This window comes from Mustela nivalis, assembly GCF_964662115.1.
Source record: "Mustela nivalis genome assembly, chromosome: 13".
Taxonomy (NCBI): domain Eukaryota; kingdom Metazoa; phylum Chordata; class Mammalia; order Carnivora; family Mustelidae; genus Mustela; species Mustela nivalis.
The window spans coordinates 11,560,720-11,580,764 of NC_139032.1; the positions used below are offsets into that span (position 1 = coordinate 11,560,720).

The 20,045-nt window shown below is 43.4% G+C and overlaps 1 protein-coding gene across 2 annotated transcripts in view; it reads left to right on the forward strand.

Annotated features, from left to right (window-relative positions):
• Positions 1–20,045, forward strand: part of MAMDC2 (MAM domain containing 2) — a 140,933-nt gene that overhangs the window by 94,466 nt on the left and 26,422 nt on the right. For both annotated transcript variants that reach the window (XM_082696704.1, XM_082696703.1), the window contains exon 10: positions 17,463–17,556. In XM_082696704.1, the coding sequence (XP_082552830.1) occupies positions 17,463–17,556 (94 nt within the window). The remainder of the gene's footprint in view (positions 1–17,462; positions 17,557–20,045) is intronic.

The following is a 20,045-nucleotide window of genomic DNA, read 5'->3' on the forward strand; positions in this document are numbered from 1 at the left end:
TCCCTGCTGAGCAGAGAGCCCGATGCGGGGCTCGATCCCAGGACCCTGGGATCATGACCTGAGCCGAAGGCAGAGGCTTTAACCCACTGAGCCACCCAGGTACCCCTCTTCTTTAATTTTAAATATTGTATTTCCACCTCTGTTTCTTGATTCATTAACTTGAATCGTGTTCCCTGTTATGAAAGATAAGGACTTTAGCTTATTTAATACTATTCCTTCTCCTTTTCTCTCATCTCACGATATTTAGTTATATTTTGTTTTTAACTTTTGGTGCTTTTTACATCTTGAATACACTTAACTAGACACTTAACTATTTGGATCCATCAGCTCTAGATAGTGTCTCTTAACAGCCTCGTATGTGAGAATGAATGAATCTTCACCTCTACCTCTCCCTTCGTGGCTCTTGCCCCTCCCCTGGTCCAGATCTCTCAGGCTTTCACATTGTCACGGCTAATAATCTTTATGTTCCTGCAGTGGAGCCTTCTGGTTTGGCCAGTGGCCGGATTTCCCAGTGTGGGCCGCCTTGGCATTTGGAAGAGGACAGTTCTGCCTTTGGGGAGGGGTGTCCCTCACAATACCGGTTTTTTCCCATCTGCAATTAATGCAACCCCAGATTATTTCCACACGTTTCCAAATGGCCCTAGAAGTGCCAAACCATCCTTGAATGAGAATCATTGGTCTGTAAGTTGATTTCGAAAATGGAAATGAAATCCTAACCTTACCTGCTGTCCACTCTTGCCCTGCTCCCGTCTCTGCTCTGCCTGGCAGCAGAATTTTCATGAGCAAACCACCCCCCTCCCTGACCACCCCGAATTAACCCTTCGGCTTCCTGTTGCTCTTAGGAAAGAGACTCTGTGTGCCGCGACGGCAGCCCCCTCCCGCTCTGTCTATTCTAACCCTCCTTTATGGGCTTTGCAATCTTAGGACTTTTTAGAATTGAGATGTAATTAACATATAGCATTGTATTAGTTTCAGGCATATAGTATGGTTCAATAACGCACATACTGTGAAATGATCACCACTGTACATCTAACATGTCACCACACGGTTACAGATTTATTTCCTTGTGATGAGATCTTTTAAGATCTACTGTCTTAGCAGCTTTTAAATTTGCAACACAATATCGTTATCTCTAATCACCACGCTGTACATTACATTTCCAGGACTTCCCAATTTTATAACTGCGAGTTTGTACCTTTTGACCCCTTTCATTCGTTTCAGTCACTCTCTGCCCCTCGTGTGTGGCGATCACCAATTTGTTCTCTGTGTCTATGCCCTCGGGTTTCTTTTCTCTTTTAGATTCCACTTGTGAGAGCACATGACTTTTTTTTTTTTTTTTAGTCCACTGAAAAGGGGATGGTTAACTTTATTTTTTTTATTATTTTTAAATTTTTATTTATTTTTTAAAATTTTTTTAGTGTTCCAGAATTCATTGTTTATGCACCACACTCAGTGCTCCATGCAATACGTGCCCTCCTTAATACCCACAACCAGGCTCACCCAACCCCCCAGCTCCCTCCCCTCCAAAACCCTCAGATTGTTTCTCAGAGTCCACAGTCTCTCACAGTTCATCTCCCCCTCCGATTTGCCCCAACTCCCTTCTCCTCTCTATCTCCCCATGTCTTCCATGTTATTTCTTATGCTCCACAAATTGCCTTTCTCTTATTTCTTTTAGCCTTCATGCCCTCGAGGTCTGTGTTGTTATAAATGGCAAGAATTTGTTCTTTTTCATGGCTTCAATGATATCCTCTTATTCATAGAAATCTGTTTCTTCCTTACTTTTCACACTAGGAACCCCAAACCTAGCAGCTACTTGGGTCACAATTGCTTACTAATGGCTGTGGGACAGCTTTCAAGTTCTGACTTTTGGGCCGGGCTTGTTGACCCTCATCACGATCGCCTGCAAAGCTTTTAAAGTATCCATTGTCCATCTCCCTTTCTGTAAAAATAGAACCTTCATGAGGACAGGGACCTTATCAGTCTTGGTCATTTCTGTATCTATAGAAATCTGTGTCAGATGCAGAGTAGATCACCAGGGACATTTTGTTTGATAAATTTAGTTTGGTGTCTATGTGGACAATGTATAAGTGGATGAATAATGAAAAGAACAATGAAAAATAATTTTTTAAAAAATGAACAAGCAGGGGCGCCTGGGTGGCTCAGTTGGTTAAGCTGCTGCCTTCGGCTCAGGTCATGATCTCGGGGTCCTGGGATCGAGTCCCGCGTCGGGCTCTCTCTGCTCAGCAGGGAGCCTGCTTCCTCCTCTCTCTCTCTCTGCCTCTCTGCCCACTTGTGATTTCTCTCTGTCAAATAAATAAATAAAATCTTTAAAAAAAAAAAAAATGAACAAGCAGACTTTCTAAGGCTGGTGAGCAGCAGAGCAAGGTTTCACCCACGTTTGTCCAGTTCTGAAGCCTGCCGTTGAACAGAGGTTTTTATTTTTTTAAATAATTTTTAGATTTATTTATTTATTTGAGAAAGAGAGAGAGATGGGGAGGTTGGGAGGGCAGGGGTGAGAGCAAATCCCAAGAAGAGACCCGAGATCATGACCTGACCCGAAACCAAGAGTCAGATGCGTAACCCACAGTGCCCCTCGGACTCTCCCAGCACAGGTGTCTTGAGATGCTCGAGGCTTCTACTCAGTCTGTTCAAGTGTGAGTAGTTGCGGCCCAACTCAGAGAAATCGAACAGCTGTATTTTTACCCCTGTTCCCTGGCTTGACAGCTTTGTCTTTGAGTTTTGACTATACATGGGTTGATCCTGGTCCTAAATTCTCACCAGTGGAAGTGTTGGGTAGGTATGTTTGAGTCTCTATGCTACATACTTAAAATAATGACAATGACCCCTTCCATTTGCATTGTTAGTGTAACCTGCTTTTGTGAAGGAGTCATGTCAGCTCAGAGCTGAGCTGAGAGGCAGCGTGGGCCTCAAAGAAGTAAGAACTGTTAGCCGCTCGCCACGTGTTTCTTTTCCGTCACTCCTAATACGGACACACTGGCCCACCTGTGCCTTCCCAGATGCCTTCCACTCTGGATGCTTCTGTTCCTTTCCTTCCCCTGGTGGTTCTCACCCAGCCTATGTTAAGGACAATGGGCCGGTTCAGTTAATAATTCCCCATTTCCATAGACCGTCTAAAGTTCGATGGAAACTATAATATGTAGCTCTGTTTAAGGAATGGTAGGCCGTTCTAGCAAGGTAGGCTGATGGACGGATTCTCGCTAATGTTGTCACAGCTGCCCACAACAGAAACTTTCACAGAACGCTTTCCATGTGCTGGGCACAGCGCTAAGCATTCGATGTGTTCTGCTTCGTTTAATGCTGTGGTGCCCTAGGAAGGAAGCAGTGCGGCCCCATTTAACAGATGAGGAAAGTTCAGGCAGAAAATTAAGGACATTGCTCAATAGCATGCAGAGCTGGTAGAGCTGAGAGGTAAACCCAGACCTTTTTGAATTCAGAATCCATGGTTTCTATACCAGGCCATTCTGTGCCCCTAGCCCTCTCCTGGCAGAAGGCAGATGACCAGGCAGGAAAGAGAACCCGGCCCTAACTCAAGATTGGTAAAAATTCTTAGTGCTTTATCATCGAGGCTCAGTTGTTCTATGTTAGAAATACCTTTGGCTCTTACAAGGGATCGGAATTCATGACGGATCATTTCAGACAAAGGAGAGCTGTGGGGTACAGGGAAACACAGCGTGATGCTGAAGGGTTCTCCTGCGCGGCTTCTCTGCCACTTACATCTTCGTCATTTGGGCTAGTCGTGTGACCTTGCGGAGCCTCACTTTTCTTCATGGAATCAGGACACAAGTAGTACCTTCCTCAGGCAATTACGGCAGAGAACGAAGGAAATATGTCGAGTAAAGGCTTAGCGCCGCACCTGGTACGTCATCAGCATCTGTTAAATTAACTGAACAGAGGGGCGCCTGGGTGGCTCAGTGGGTTAAAGCCTCTGCCTTCGGCTCAGGTCATGATCTCAGGGTGCTGGGATCGAGCCCCGCATCGGGCTCTCTGCTTTGCAGGGAGCCTGCCTCTCTCTCTCTCTCTATCTGCTTGCCTCTCTGCCTACTTGTGATCTCTGTCTGTCAAATAAATAAATAAAAAATCTTTAAAAAAAAAAAAAATTAACTGAACAGAGACAGAGGGAGAGACAGAGCGTGCCCGAGACTAAAGAATATTTTCTCCAGGTCCTGATCCCCAGCAGATTTCACAGGCAACATGTCTTTAGCATGTGGATAATTCTGCACCTTGATTTTTGCTGTGAAGTATTCTTCCAGCTAAAAATCGGGTCAGAGCTACATTTTTATTTTAACAGTACTAGGCTTTCTTCATGACATGGTTGCCTTTGCAGTCACGAATGCCTATAGGAGATTTTTTTAATGTCTTAGAAACGTTTTGAAAGGCCTGAGTCATGAAACAGCTTTCTTGATCTGTTTCTCCCCAGCACATTGCTAAATGGAGGGCAGGTAGTCAAGAGACACCTTGAGACTTTTACACACTAGGGATGATAATGAGGAGAGGGAACAATTCACTCCAAAGTGCTTTTCCTAAAAACCAAATGTCAGGAGAGACTAGAGGGCCATTGTCAGAAATTCCGTAAAGATGGAGCACAAATTTTAGCCTTTCTGTGTTCAGATCCTGAATTTAAAATTATTCTTGGTTTCTGCAGCCTGTGTGTTAGGTCCTGCACTATCTCCTGGCCTGAAGCTAGTTTTCTCTTTAACAAAGATCTTCAAGAGGTCCGTTAATTAGAAGTACTGGGAGCAACTCAATATTGTGTTCCTTAAATATTTCTTTTGGAAAAAAATGTTAACTGGCCCATTAATGAGGAAACGACCAGGCATTCTGTCTCATCCAGGCCCAGCTTAATCATCAGCGGGTTAATGGTCAAGCCTTCTAATCTACATCTTTACTCTCTTATAAGAATAAAAAACAGATAAACTTTTAAAACGTCATTTATGGATTTGGAGAAAACCCCCATCTGGCCAGTCGGAGAAAATATAAATCCATTTATTTCTTTACTAGTCAAGAACCTTATGTCATTGTTTCTCAGATTATGTCCCCGGAGTACAGATCTTCTGAATAGTTCCATTGAAACAGAGTTCTGTGGTCCAGTGAGTTGGGGGAAATTTTCCGTGCTCAGTCTCTTCCGTATACACACCTGAAGATTCACAATGCACGGTAACATATTAGAAACTCTTGTAAGTTCTACATTAAAGGATCTTGCTGACCCTCATGTAAGGTGGTAGTTCCTTTAGAGTATTTAACGTAAAACCCTTGTCTTATGTGGCCCCTCTTAACATCATGCTGCTATCACAGCATTTAATGCATTACACTGAAATTGTCTATTTGCCTGCCTATCTACATTAATCCAACCGTAAGGGTCTGGAGAACAGGGAGCCTTGTCTCACATCCCCACAGTATGAACACCATTCGGTAACAGGGTGGGTATTGAACACAGGGTTGGAAAGGGGAACCCAGCTGGTAATGAATACAGGTTGATGGCAAGGACGAGCAGAGAGGTCCAGGGAAGAAGCAAGATGAACTCTTTCCGCCCTCGGATCATATGAACCACCATTGCGTGTAGCCCAGCACCTGAGCCACTCGTCCCACGGGGCATATGAATGTGAATGAACACTTAGAGGCAGGACTCTCCCGCCGGGGCAGATGTAAGGACACACCTAGACAACGTAGCTGCAGAGTCTGGTTGAGGGCTTTTTCTGATGATATTTATTAAGTCCAAAAGCTGCAACTCTTCTCTGGGAGACAACTTCCCCTCCTCACACAGAATCATTTCGCTATTCCCATTGACCGGTAGGAGGTTTTACGAGGCCTCTGGATGGTCTGGAAGCCTTTCGTGTCTGCCAGTGCAGCTTCTCCAGCCTCCGTCCTGCCTCTGTGGTCAGTGACGTTCCCACCCCCAGACGTTCAGGCTCTTCTTCACCTGCTGGTTTCCCGCTTGTTTCTCCCCGCCTCCGTCTTAGGATGTGAGCTCACAGGTTCATGTTCCATACGGATGAAGGCTTTCAGCACAAACCCCTTCAGCTCTGTTTCTCTCTGAACCCTCACCTCCCTCTCTCGGCCACCGGGGCACGTGACAGAGGAGCTGTCACCCTTGTCCATCTACCCATAGGATCTCACCATCCTGCCACCTCTGGGGCCTTATTTCCTGAATTGTTCCTCACTCTCAAATTTTCAATACCCACGAGCCCTCTATACGCTGCCAGTGTATGCTGGCCACACACACGAACAACCAACCTTTCCTTTTACATTTTTATCCATTTAAATTGCCACCCAGTCCCATGTTTTGTGTTCAGACTTTTCGGAAAGCACATCTTCTGTCAGATGCTGCTGAGGGTTCTCATCCCCGAAATCCTCACCTTCTCACCGCTGCTGTCCCCCCACAAAGTGTTTATCAACAACTACTGTTTCCCATGCGGGGCGCTGCAGGAATCATGCCTGAGAAGAGCCTACCCTCCCGTTCTCTCCGGGTCATCTCAAGTGCCCCTTCCTCTTTGAATCTTTAGTAAGTCGTAGCTTGTTAGAGTGAGGCTTTGTAGAGCAGGAAGACTTGGCTTCAAGTCTTGGCTTCGGCATGAACGATGTAATTCAGAACGTCACGTCACCTCTCTGTGTAATAAGGACGTGTTTTAGGGTGCCCCTCCCATGTCTCTTCTACCATGTATTTTCTTTTTGGGCATCTTAAAGTCAGCAACTGTCTTCACACTGTGTAGCTCAGCCCTCATGAAGGGCTCTCTGTAGCGCCTTGTTTCCTCTTGTGATAATCTTCTCTTTTTAGTTAAAAAAAAAAATTAATGAAATTTAAGTCTGTGACTTGGATTCGTGATTTTAAAATCTTCCTTTTAGGGGCGCCTGAGTGCTCAATAGGTGAAACCTCTGCCTTCAGCTCAGGTCATGATCTCAGCGTTCTGGGATCGAGCCCCGCATCAGGCTCTCTGCTCGGCCGGGAGCCTGCTGCTTCCCTTCTGCTCTCTCTGCCTGCCTCTCTGCCTACTTGTGATCTCTCTCTCTCTCTCTGTGTCAAATAAACAAATAAAAATAAATAAATAAATACAATCTTCCTTTTAATTTTGCTCTTTAATGATGAAAATGGGAGTAGGTGTTGAATATCTAGGCTTCTGCAAGTTTTAAAGGCAACACTTAGACGTTCATTCAACTAGAAGAGCAAGTCTAGTAGGTTTCTGGAGAGATTTATACATAGGTGGCCCTTGGATAATAAGACACCCTGCCATAAAGGAGCCAGATTAAGGACATTAAGGAGCCAGAAAACCAATGTGTAGACACCATGCATGAGAGGAGATAGATTTCCTGTCAGTTTCATGATGTCCGGGAACTCTGAGAAAGGGCTACCCCAGGATATTAACGTCACGGCGTAATTAAAGCAGGGCCGCTGAGTGCAAAGTAGAAATAGCAGGGTCATTAACTACTGACAAGATAATCAACACATTATAGAACAGATTAGGGGGTTTCCGTACATAGAGTGTGGAAAATTACACAGTCAAGTGGGACGAGTTTTAAGGTGGAATCAAAGAGAGGGGCTAAGTATGGAAAAGGAGCCTCTCTTGAGTTGTTCAGGACAAACTCAGTGTCAGCTGCCAATCCAGGAATCCTCAGGTACTTTAAATATGAGCAACACAGGGTTGAGGCATCATGTTTTCCCTTCCTCTCCTTTGAGGTATTTGTTGAAGGCATTTCATGTCAGCTTCCAGGGGAATGAATGAAAAGACTGGTTTGCACAACTGCTGGTTGCTGACACAGCTTACACAATGTAGCATTTGTGTCAGTGCATTCTTCTAGAACTTTCCCAAGGAATTAATCTCCTGGAGTATTGCTAGATTACTACATTAGTCTTACTGGCACTGTGGAGAAATCTGAAAAGACAGCACAGGCATTCTTCTGCCATGGTTTTATTAATAAGCTTAATGAAGCAAGCATTGACTCCAAGAATTATTCATAAACCTGAAAACACTACCTCCCTCCACACTTTCAGATTCCTATTCTTGGGAGTATTTCCAAGTCCTGAAATGGCTACATTTTTAGGGAAACACTTCCCAAGTTCTTATGAGGCAACATTATTTTTTGATGTTCACATTGAGATTCTCTGGGGGTCCTCTGGTTTTCTGAGCTCTTAGACCAGCTAAGTATTTGCTGGCCTCTGGAGTTGTGAACTCAGTTCAGTTGCTTCAATTGACAATGCGTACATTAATAAAAACTCTCTACTGTCACCCAGGGCAGAGTACCTTCTTTCGTTTGCATAGATGACCCTGGCTTCTCCTCACTCTCTTGTGTGACGGTCTCTGGCAGTTTTCTGCTGTATCTCTTAGTACCCACCTCTAGGAGAAGCCTCTCCAGACAGTCCCCAGTCTACATGCCCATGGTGTACCCCACCACACTGCTCACGGGCCCTGACTCCTATCTTCTGTTTAATGTCAGGTGACCTGTGTACTTATACAATGCTCAAGGACACACGACCATTTGTGGCCCGCCTAGTTCATCTTTGTCTTTAAACCAGGATGTTTAGTTCTCTCTTAGTTTCATTCCGCAGATATGGATGGCCTAAAAAATGTATCTGAAAGGCAAATGCCAGGCCAGGAAATAAAGTTTACAACATATATGACAAACTCTTAGGGTATTTGATATATGAATTTACTCTAATAAATCAGTAAGTAGAAGGTAAGCTAAGCAGTAGGAAAGTGGGCAATGGATATGTACAGGCAAGTCAGAAAAAAAGAACGATTGCTATTTCAGTAAATACTTAATTGGTAGAGCATGCAACTCTTGATCTCGGGGTTGTGAGTTCGAGCCCCGTGTTGGGGGCAGGGATTACTTGAAAATAAAATGTTGAAAGAAAGAAGGAAGGAAGGAAAGAGAGAGAGAGAGAGAGAGAGAACCGAAGGAAGGAAGGGAGGAGCTACCGGAAAATAAATGCATACATATCCAACCTTATTTGTAATGAAATTTAAAAAAATATAAAATAGCACATTTGTCTATCAAATAGATAAAAATATTTTAAAACTATAATACTCTGGAGTATGCTGCTTCTATTAATAATTATATTCATAATGTGTACTCTTTGTATTGTTCAGCTTATCAATTAAAAAAATATTTCAATGTAGGCCCCAAATATGCATATATATGAGTAATATCTCATGTCTCATATTATAGAGTATTATCCATGAATACTTAAAATACAGGGGCACCTGGGTGGCTCAGTCAATTAAGTCTCTGCCTTCAGCTCAGGCCATGACCCTGGGGTCCTGGGATCGAGCCCCGAATCAGGCTCTCTGCTCTGCAGGGAGTCTGCTTCTCCCTCTCCTTCTGCCCTCCCTCACTCATGTTCTCTCTCTCATGTTGTTTCTCTCAAATAAGTAAATAAAATCTTTAAAAGAAAAAATACACACACACACACACACATACACACACACTCACACATATTTAGTTAGTTACTTACTTACTTACCCCGGAGAGGTACCGATGTCAGGAAATAAGGATTTTCATAAGTTCTAGTGTGAAGATAAATTGATAGATCTAGATGACAATTCAATGTACGTGTCTCAAAAATAAAGCCTCCAAACATGAATACTTTTTGTGGGGGGACATGCGGGGAGGGATACAGGGAAAAGGAGAGAGAAAAATCTTAAGCAGACTCTATGCCTAGCACGGAGCCCGACACCGGGCTTAATCCCATGATTCTGAAATCATGACCTGAGCTGAAATCAAGAGTCAGACACTTAACTGACGGAGCCACCCCCAGCACCCCACAGGAATACCCTTTGGTGCAAAATTCTACTTCCCGGGATGCATCCTAAGGAACTAATAGTGGTTATGCACAAGTATTTAGACACCAATATTCATCCCAGCAGGTTGTATAATACTGAGAAATTAGAAACTGCCCAATTATCCATCAGTAGGGTTCGGTCAAACAGCTCGTGGCAGGCTGCAAGGGCATAGTGTTACACAAGCTTTAAGCCACAAGCCTTCGTCCAGTCAAGGATCCATACTTTGCCTTGGGAATCAATGAAAATCAGGCCAAAAACTGTCTCTCTGTCTCAGACATGAGTAGCATGAAGGCAGTATTCCTGCTTGGGTACCTGCTGTCCTCTCTTGACCCCAGAACTTTCCGAGCCCAGATGAAGGTCAGGACAAAGACCTAGCTTCTTCCGTGTTTGCTGTTCGGTGACTGCACTGTGCCTGTGTTCTGGTAGAACCGGCATTCTATTTCCATCCCAGTGAGCTACGTCAAGAGCTCCCTAGTGTGATGTCTGTCCTTGAACGGGACAGTTAAATTGGTCATTACCTTATATTGCATGGGTTAGGGAGGGGTTCAGCCAGGGAGCTTCCTGAGGGAGGTGAGCCAGAGATAAACGGGCATCGACTGACGGGATAAATACACACAACAGCGTCCTCTTCGTTAGCGTGTGAATTAGACTCTAAAGCACTAAAAATCATTTTTTATCTTTTTAAGATTTTATTTATTTATGTGAGAGAGGGAGAGAGGCCACAAGTAGGGGGAGGGGCAGAGGGAGAGGGAGTAGCAGGCTCCCTGCCGAGCAGAGACCCGGATGCAAGACTCTATCCCAGGACCCCGGGATCTTTGTTTTTTTTTTTTTTTTTTTTTAAGATTTTATTTATTTATTGGACAGACAGAGATCACAAGTAGGCAGAGAGGCAGGCAGAGAGAGAAGAGGAAGCAGGCTCCCCACAGAGCAGAGAGCCAGATGTGAGGCTCGATCCCAGGACCCTGGGATCATGACCTGAGCTGAAGGCAGAGGCTTTAACCCACTGAGCCACCCAGGCGCCCCAGGACCCCGGGATCTTGACCTGAGCCGAAGGCAGATGCTTAACTGACTGGGCCACCCAGGTGCCCCTAAAAATCATTTTTAGTATCACGACCTTATCTTTGTCTAATGTTCGTTTTTCCAGAGCCTTCTCACATTTTCCATTTGGATCCTCCGTATTAATTGTGTCGATTAGGCATTGTGTCCTGCAGTGGGAAGACTCAGGAACTTAGGAGTCAGACAGACCTTGCTCCCAAAACAAAGGGAAAGGGAGTGAGAACAGGTGCAGATGAAAATTAAGGTGGGAGGTGTGGCTATGGGAGTTGAGAACATTCTTTCCTGTGGACCTACGTGGATGCAGGGTCACCAGCTAAGGCAAAGAAGAGCGTCACTGAGGTAAGGGAAGGTGGGCAGGAGAGGATCCTGGCTGGGCCAGCTTTTAAATGTAGCCACGATTCGTGTAGGATTCAGGTTCTTGTGCCAGGTTACCAAAAACTCCTTATAAACAGACAGAGGGCAAAAATGTCAGGAAGCTGGTTGTCAAAGGAGGTCAAAGACATGTTGGGTCCACTGCTATGAACTGAAGAGTTTCAAAATCATACCTTTCAGGATTTTTTTTAATTGAGGTATAATTGATAGATAACATTATATTGGTTTCCGGTATAAAACAGAATGATTCAGAATCCCATTTTAAATACCCACAGCCCAAGGGAGAAAAGAGGTGGGTCTGTATAATGAAATGTGCTCCATCAAGGCTTTGGAGCGTGATGTCTCTTGCCCGGCTCTGCGGCTGGGCCTGGTGTGCCCTTGAGTCAATACCACAGGGTCTCTGGGCCTTCCCAAATGCTACAAAGTAACCGATTCTGAGGTCTCTCCCGGAGTTTCTATTCTCTTTCCAGGGACCAAAAGATCCCAAAATAGTGCAGATTTCTGAAACCAGTTTGTCGAGAGATCTGAGTATTTACCACGGAAATAGCAATGAAAAAGTCCTGCTGTTTATCCGCAGGCCTCCTGAAACCCACCCTCCAGCCCAGAATGGATGGTTCCCAGGAGCGGACGGGCTCAGGGAGGGAGAAGCTGGAAGCTGCTCAGTCTTTGTTGCTTGTCACAGCCAAGAGTTGAGTTAAATCAGATGGGTCTTTTGAAAAAGGAAAAACAAAACAGATGGGTCTTTTAAGAAGAAGAAGAAGAAAAAAGTATTGGTCAGCTAAAGACTTATTTAAAAACACATGGTCATCCGGCCTCTTGTGGGATCTGAAGACCAAATATAGTGTCTGCAGAAGGCATGCTGCCACCATTCAGCAACTATTTCCCAAAACACTGCTGGGATTCTAAAAATGCTAGTCCCGCACTCGTTTCTCTAAGAGGAAACTCCTCCCAGCCTGTCTTTGGGGGTTTGTGAAGATTCCAACCCTTTCGCCAAGTGTCTTCATGTTGGAGCTTTTGTTTTGTTTCGCTTTACGGTTCTGTTATGTTTAGAATTCTGTTACAGCTCGCTGTCAAGCAGGGAGATGAATCCGACGGCGGTAAACGGAATATCCTGCCCTTGTGCGCGTAGCCCCGTAATGAAGGGCTCTGGGACTTCCGTGACGGGTTTATAGTAGTTTTATGAATAATTATTCCACAACTCTGAAGTCACCATACCCAAATTTATGTACCCATATGATCGCAAAGCAGTTCAACCTCAGCGAAAGAAAAGTTAAATTTAACTCAGAATCAGACACTCTGGTAAGTCGTCGAGGTCCACCGCTGGTAACCCGAACCTAGCTAGGCTTGTTTTGTGAACACGGGTCATTTATGGTATTGTTGGCATAAGGCTGAAATGCTGCTGTGTGAAGATAGAAGGCTGTTTCTGGAAACTATCATTCACATACTTATTATAGGCCCAGCCGGGGCTGTTCAATGAGTGAAGTAAGTGGTGGGTTAAGCCAGCAATCTGGCCGACTGTGTCTCCTGAGCAGGCCACGAAGACTCCTTTACAAGACCGTGAAAACCCAGTTAATTCAGCCAGGGTTTAGCTGTTTAATACAAATAATCCTTTTTAACTGCTCAACAAGGATTTGTGGTGATAGAGTCCACAGCTCTCCAGAAAGCTTTATTTCCTCCCCTCAGCAAAGTTGGGAAGTCCTTAAATGATGACACTTCATAAACTTGAAATCAGTAACCCCAGTCCCTTTCAAAATTTAACCTGATCTGGTTTGGGAAAATACATTTCTGGCATGCTTATTTATCTACTTTTCCCTTCTTGGTTGCTTTCACCAAGAACTTGCGTGGACTTTTAAAAGCCTGGGGATAGGCTCACCCTCTGATGAACACAGACAGCCTTGTGGCTGAATTCCCAACAGTCCCTCTCCCCACCCTACTGCCCCTCCTAACCCCCCCAAATAACTGTAGAAGCCAATTAAAAGTACATGCAATGCGGAAAACGTGCTCAGTTGTTTTTTTACAATCTGCTGCCCATTATTATGTTGTTTTGAGGGAGTCGATCATCCTTTTCGGAAAAGGAGAAAAATGTAAACAGAGAAAAAATTCTATCCCCTTTGACAATTTGCAGGAAAGTGGGAAGTCGGAACAGTCGAGCTTTGATAATCTCGGGGATGATTGCTTAGCTCAAGTCTTTGTCCATCTTTCTTGTCTCTTGGCTCCTTTGCCTTCTGTTTCCAGGGCTGGAGGGTGTTAGAACCACCACCTGGTGACATACAGAGGCAGAGAAAACAAACTCCATCTAGTCTGCTCTTAAACCCGCAACAACTGTCCTATTCTGACGTGGGACAAAAAGGGAGGTTTTGTCATCCACACCACAGTGTTCTACCACACCCCAGTGGTTCTCAGCCAGAGGTAATTTTGCCTCCCCACCAAGGGGCATTTGGCCATGTCTCGATGTATTTTTGATCATCTCAACTTGGGGGTGATGTTATCCAGTGGGTAGAGACCAGGGTTGCTGCCTGACGTCCTGCAATGCCTCAGAGAGTATATATTGATCTGTTTGAGAGGGAGACGATGAGGGACACAGTGTAATAGTACCTCCCTTAGACGGGTGCTCCTGACTTAGTGCAAATCTCCTAGAACTTAGGGGCAAATGAGATTTTTATAAATCACACTGTTTCAGCATATTAAAGGTCTCAGTCCTTAGGTGCTGGTGACACTTTACAGTTTTTGTGTCACTAGAGAGCATTCACTGCTGAGGAACCCTATCTAGACTCACTTTGGAAACACAAATGGGCACTAATGGGAGAGCTATACAAACAGATGTGCAAACAAGTAATTTTAAATACAGTCAAGTCAGGATCAACAATATGATTTAACTGTTGGTCCTACTTAAAAGAGACATTGTGTGTGCTCATCTCTGTCCAGTCTCGGCACTATGGACACTTCGGTGTTTCAATATTGTTATTGGTGACTGTCGGTTGCGGAGGACTCTGTGGTGCATTGTAGGAAGTTAAGTATATATTCAGTGGCCTAGGAATTTTTTTCCAACCCCTAGAGGTATTCCACTGGCTTGGAAACACTGCCTAAAATGAAATAAACACTCTTTTTAAAAAGATTTACAAACAAGCAAGAAGTTAATCCCTCAAGAATTTAGACTATGACCAGTTCCCTTCTTGTTACATTCTTAATTGGACCTAGGGACCGAGTTCTGAAGAGCAGACCATGAGGTCTGGCTTTTCTTTTTCCCTCTCTCGACCAGTCTTGGTCATTAGCTGGCCCCGTCCCAACTACCCTGGAATAACCTTTCCACTTCAAGGAGCCCTCAAAATGTAAGAAGGTGGCCCCAGAATAGGAACTGATATTATCAGCATTATTAATAGCACAGTGGAAAATCTTGTGTGTTCCACCAAAGCTGATCTTGTCATGTTTCTTTTGTGTGTTGGAACGCTCGTAGGCAGGCGCCAAACCGATCTGGGGTTTGAGGCCATAGTTTGAATGTCAGCTCATAGCTGACTGCCCGTGGGTTTCTCACAAGATGGAACAGCGTGTGGTCTGGCGAGAATTCTAAGTGCGGAAAGAGTTCTAAGCGAGGAGCGACCTAGTCGGCCGCTCTTGTCCAAAGCAGCTTTAGCGTTTCACCTAACCCACTGTGGCCGTTCACAGATTGTTCGGAATCCTTGAAATGAGCCGGGAAGTTCTATCTGTTGGAATTTCTGCAATGACGAAACGTTATGTATCTGCTGGGTCTCGTTTGCTTGACCACTAGCTGTGTGTGACTACTGAGCACTTGAAATGTGGCCAGTGTGCCTGAAGACATGAATTGTTGATTTTTACTTAATTTTAATCTAAATAGCTAGATGTCCTCGTGGCTGCTTATAAACGATGCCAATCTAGGAAACACTAGCTCATTCCACATCTTAATTATAGAGGTCCTGATTCTTTTTCTTTTCTTTTTTTCTCCATTATCAATATAACAAAATTAAAGGATGGTCGGAAAATAAGGAGGAATTCTGTTTAATACTCATAATTTCATGAGCCTAACGTAATTGTTCTATATTTGGTAAATTTTCAAGGTTTTTTCTCTTCTAGGTACTTTTAGATGAGTTCAGTGTGATTTGTCATAGTTTGTTTAATTTTAACTTTATCTATTATAACCATTTTTTTCTCCACTTAACATTATGAGAGAGATAGACTTTCATACTACTTAATAATATTCACAAGCTGTCAGGGTTAATGTTTGCCCATTTCTTAGCTTGCTATACTATAGTTTATTCATTTCCTGTATTTTTGTGTTTTGGGGTTGTTTCATTTGTTGGCTTGCTGGCTTATTTGCTTGCTTGTTTGGTTTTACGATCATCATAAAATAATGCTAAAGTAAACATATGAGAGCGCATTGCTGTTTCTCCTTTTTAGAATCTGTCTGCTTGCCAAATGATTGAGTCTTACGTAGGTAATGGTTTATACGGCATCCCAGATTCATTTTGGAAAAACTAGTTTTTCACCATTCAGGTGAAAAATAGACTTGAAAATTGCCGAAAGGCAAGAAAGCCAGGACTTATTCTCTCTGCAGCACCATTTATTCACTAAATTAGGAGACAGATTACTATTCTTTCCCTCATAACAATAAACATTGCTGATAAAATATAACTGCACTTAGGGCTGATGACATAGACATTTGGGTTTACAAATGGGGAACAAGTTCCCAGGCAAAAATCCTGCAAGTAGAAAATCCTGCAGATGATCTCTAGAATCTATAAAGATGAGAAAATTAACAGAGATAAAACAAAACACCCTCTTCTATCTTGTCCCTTGTAAGTATATACATAGTTCTATATTGTTACATCTCTAAACTAGACTTTTCATAATTTAAAGCAATCTGAATACAGTCCAAGTAAACTTTTACACATCTTATTCTTAGTAATTATTCTGAAGATATAAGCTAAAGACATTTCATACTTTGCATGGTGGTAAACTGTCACATCATTTTAAAATTTTGAAATAAATTTTGTATGCTAATGGTTCTGATCCTCAGAGAGCGAAGAGTTCCTGCTGATAACACAGATAAGTTGAAGACACAACATAATATTAGAATCCAAAACAATCAAATGCTCTCATTATTCCCAACTTGAGTCTTAGTTTCTGTTCTATCTCTCTTTGTTTTTGTTTGGATTAAGATTTGTATTTGAGGGATGGCACATGGACTAAATGACTTCATATTCATTACACATCAGGCTACACATGCAAAGCAGTTTTATAAACCACAAAGCAGGGGCGCCTGGGTGGCTCAGTGGGTTAAGTGTCTGCCTTGGACTCAAGTCATGGTCCCAGGGTCCTGAGATGGAGTCCAGCCTCGGCCTCCCTACGCAGCGGGGAGTCTGCTTCTTTGCTCCTCCCTTTGCTTGTGCTCTCTCTGTCTCTCTCAAATAAATAAATAATATTAAAACACACACACACACACACAAAGTACAGTGAAAATCTAATACAAATGTTTGGAAAAGTACTCTTTGCTCATCCTGTCTATGAAAAGGAGACTTTAAAATAGGTCTGATGCAAAGAAATGCAAAACTTCCCTCCCCCTCATCCCCCGTTCTCCGGTGCAATGAATTAAATAATTGATGGTATGGATCTGGTTTTGTTTCACATAGAAGAGTACAAATGTTTGGCCTGATAAAAGAACGGCATTTAGGGCTTTTATTCGTGATACGGTCTAGGGACATCTATCTTCTCTTTGGAAATGGAACATAAGTCTCCAGATGGCAAATGACAGGGACTTTGTTAACAATATGAACGAAGCACAGCGCCAGAAAGTCATTTCCAAAAAATCAATACTGTTTGTACTGGAAATGTTTGTAAAAATGCCTGGAATACTGTCAACTCTCTATGCACTTTGTGGATTATCTGGGGAAAACATTTAAAACTTGAGAGGTTTTCCTCTGCCATCTGGTCAACCTCTTGTTTTCCTCTTTCAACTCTCGAAAGAATGTGAGCTGCTTCTGGCATTAATATACACAGCCTATCATTATGAGCTTAAGTCTGCTTAAAAAAAGAATGGCAGTGATTTCAGGGTCCTGTGTAAAGGCTTAGCTGTCACTCCTGCCATGTGACCTGTAGTTCATGTGGACGAGGAAGAGAGGCCTCTGTAATTTGCTTAGGCATGCTTTGGGCTGAGTAAATCCCAGGGTGTAAGAATTTCTAATGCGCAGGAAACCAAATTCATGGTTTTATTTTTCTGATTTACAGGTGGTTTTCATGAGCCTATGCAAAAGTTTTTGGGACTGTGGCCTGGTCGCCTTGGACGACATTACAGTAGAATTGGGAGGCTGTTCATCTCCAGGTAAGACGGTTCGGGATTTAAGCTCTCTTTGTTTCCCGAACCTATGCCAGCATACCCTGTTTCTCTAAGATGACACCCAACACATTGAATCTGGGCTGGCCTCTTAGTTTTGTTTTTCTGGCCAGAAGTGCCCCCCTCCAGATCCGTGTAGTAAGTTTTGGAATTTAGAAATGATGACTTTTTTACGCACAGTGTGGCAGTGTGCTTATGACTTGTATCGTCATCTGCAAGAGAGGTAGTAATGGTAATAATACGTGCCTGACTAGTGGGGACAACACCTGCAAATTCCCCAGCCTAGGACCCGGCACAAAGCAGTATGTTAAAAAAATACACCTTCTATTGAAGTCACTGTTGTTATATTTAATGTGTCTTACATGAAGGCAGATTTTCCAGTAATAGTGATGAAATCATTATTATACAGACATTACACTAAACATGTCATTTTTCTTTTTTTTCTCTCTTTTTTAGGGAGTCAGGGAGGGGCCGAGGGAGAGAGAGAATCTTAGGCAAGCTCCATGCCCAGTGTGGAGCCTGTAAACATGTAATATTTAAATGATAATAAAATAAATATTTTCCAAGTGAATTAAAGGACAGTGGAAAGTGGACCAAGCATTGATGATAGTGACAAAACCAAGATGGTGGCTATGTGTTGGACATTCTTTTTCTTTTTCTTTTTCTTTTTTTTTTAAGATTTTATTTATTTATTTGACAGAGAGAGAGAAATCACAAGTAGTCAAAGAGGCAGGCAGAGAGGAGGAAGCAGGTTCCCCACTGAGCAGAGAGCCCGATGTGGGGCTCGATCCCAGGACCCTGAGATCATGACCTGAGCCAAAGGCAGAGGGTTAACCCACTGAGCCACCCAGGCGCCCTGGACATTATTTCTTATGAGAAAATGGTGCATACCTCAATCTGGATCATTGGTCCCTGTCTCTACTAATTACCACTGCATCTTAAACCACAGGGTATCTCTTTCTTTAACAAACAGGCAAACTGTGGAATCCATGTGGCGCTAGAAGAGAATCTCCTTGTTTATTTATTGAAAAGATAGTTTGTTTTAGTCCCTTGATTTGTGATGCACTGCAAGGACAACACAAAGAGAAAACAAGAATCTACACTTGAGGCATAGAAGAGGGAACGAGGCTCCATTGGCTTGTACCGTATGTGAAATGAAATGAAGTAAAATCATTATTATGAAAGAGATGTAATAAAAAAAAAAACAGGCTATGTGTTAGAGAAATTTGCTAAGAATCTGGGTGTGAAGGTACAACCAAATTTAGGCAAAGAAGTTTCCAGTAAGTGGGAGGTGGCACCTTGCTAATATTAAGAATTGGAGAGGAGAAGGGAGTTGAGGGAAATTGGAAGGGGAGGTGAGCCATGAGAGACTATGGACTCTGAAAAACAATCTGAGGGTTGTGAAGGGGCGAGGGGGTGGCAGTTTGGGGGAACCAAGTGGTGGGTATTGGAGAGGGCACGGATTGCATGGAGCACTGGGTGTGGTGCAAAAACTATGAATACTGTTACACTGAAAATAAATTTTAAAAATAAAAAAAAAAAATAGAATAGGGGCACCTGGGTGGCTCAGTGGGTTAAAGCCTCTGCCTTCGACTCAGGTCATGATCTCAGGGTCCTGGGATGGAGCCCCACATCTGCTTCCCCCTCCCTCTCTGCCTGCCTCTCCGCCTACTTGTGATCTCTCTCTCTCTGTCAAATAAATAAATAAAATCTTTTAAAAAATCATCATCATCAAATTTATTGAAGATGGCATCTGAAGACATAAATATTTGTTTTGGGAAATGGAAAATAAGGCTCCAACTGGCAAAACACTAAGACCTAGTATTTGTTTAGGTAATATTTATTGAGAACTTCATGTTCTAAATACTTGACGTACATGATCTCATTGAATACAGTCCTGTGAGGTAGACCAGAGTATGGAAGCACAGGTGGGCGCCTGGGTGGCTCAGTGGGTTGAGCCTCTGCCTTCAGCTCAGGTCATGATCCCAGGATCCTGGGATCGAGCCCCGCATCAGGTTCCCTGCTTGGTGGGGAGCTGCTCTCCCTACTTATACCCTCTCTCTCTCTCTCTCTGTTTGTGTCAAATAAATAAATAAAATCTTAAAAAAGAATACGGAAGCCCAGAAAAAGCCAGTCATGACATGCATCCTCCACACACGTCAAACTGTGTCTCCAGAAGCACGTCTAGCTTTCGCACCTTCCCCGCCTCCCGCGACGCAGCTCTAGGGTTGTTTTAAGGATTCCCTTCACTCACCCTGAATTTCTGAAGAAACCTCCTCCATTAGGCAATTTTCTTATTTTCCATATTTCCATGAAGACAATTTCGCTCCAACTCTCAGAGCCTTGTCAGCTCATTCAGACAAATAAATTGGCCAGTCAGAGGAAGTTTCTTTCTCAGAGTTGTCCCAACTCTTCTGAATCTAGATGTCTGATGGCGCACCCCGCCTCCAGGCAGGACCCGTGGTCCAGTCCTGGCC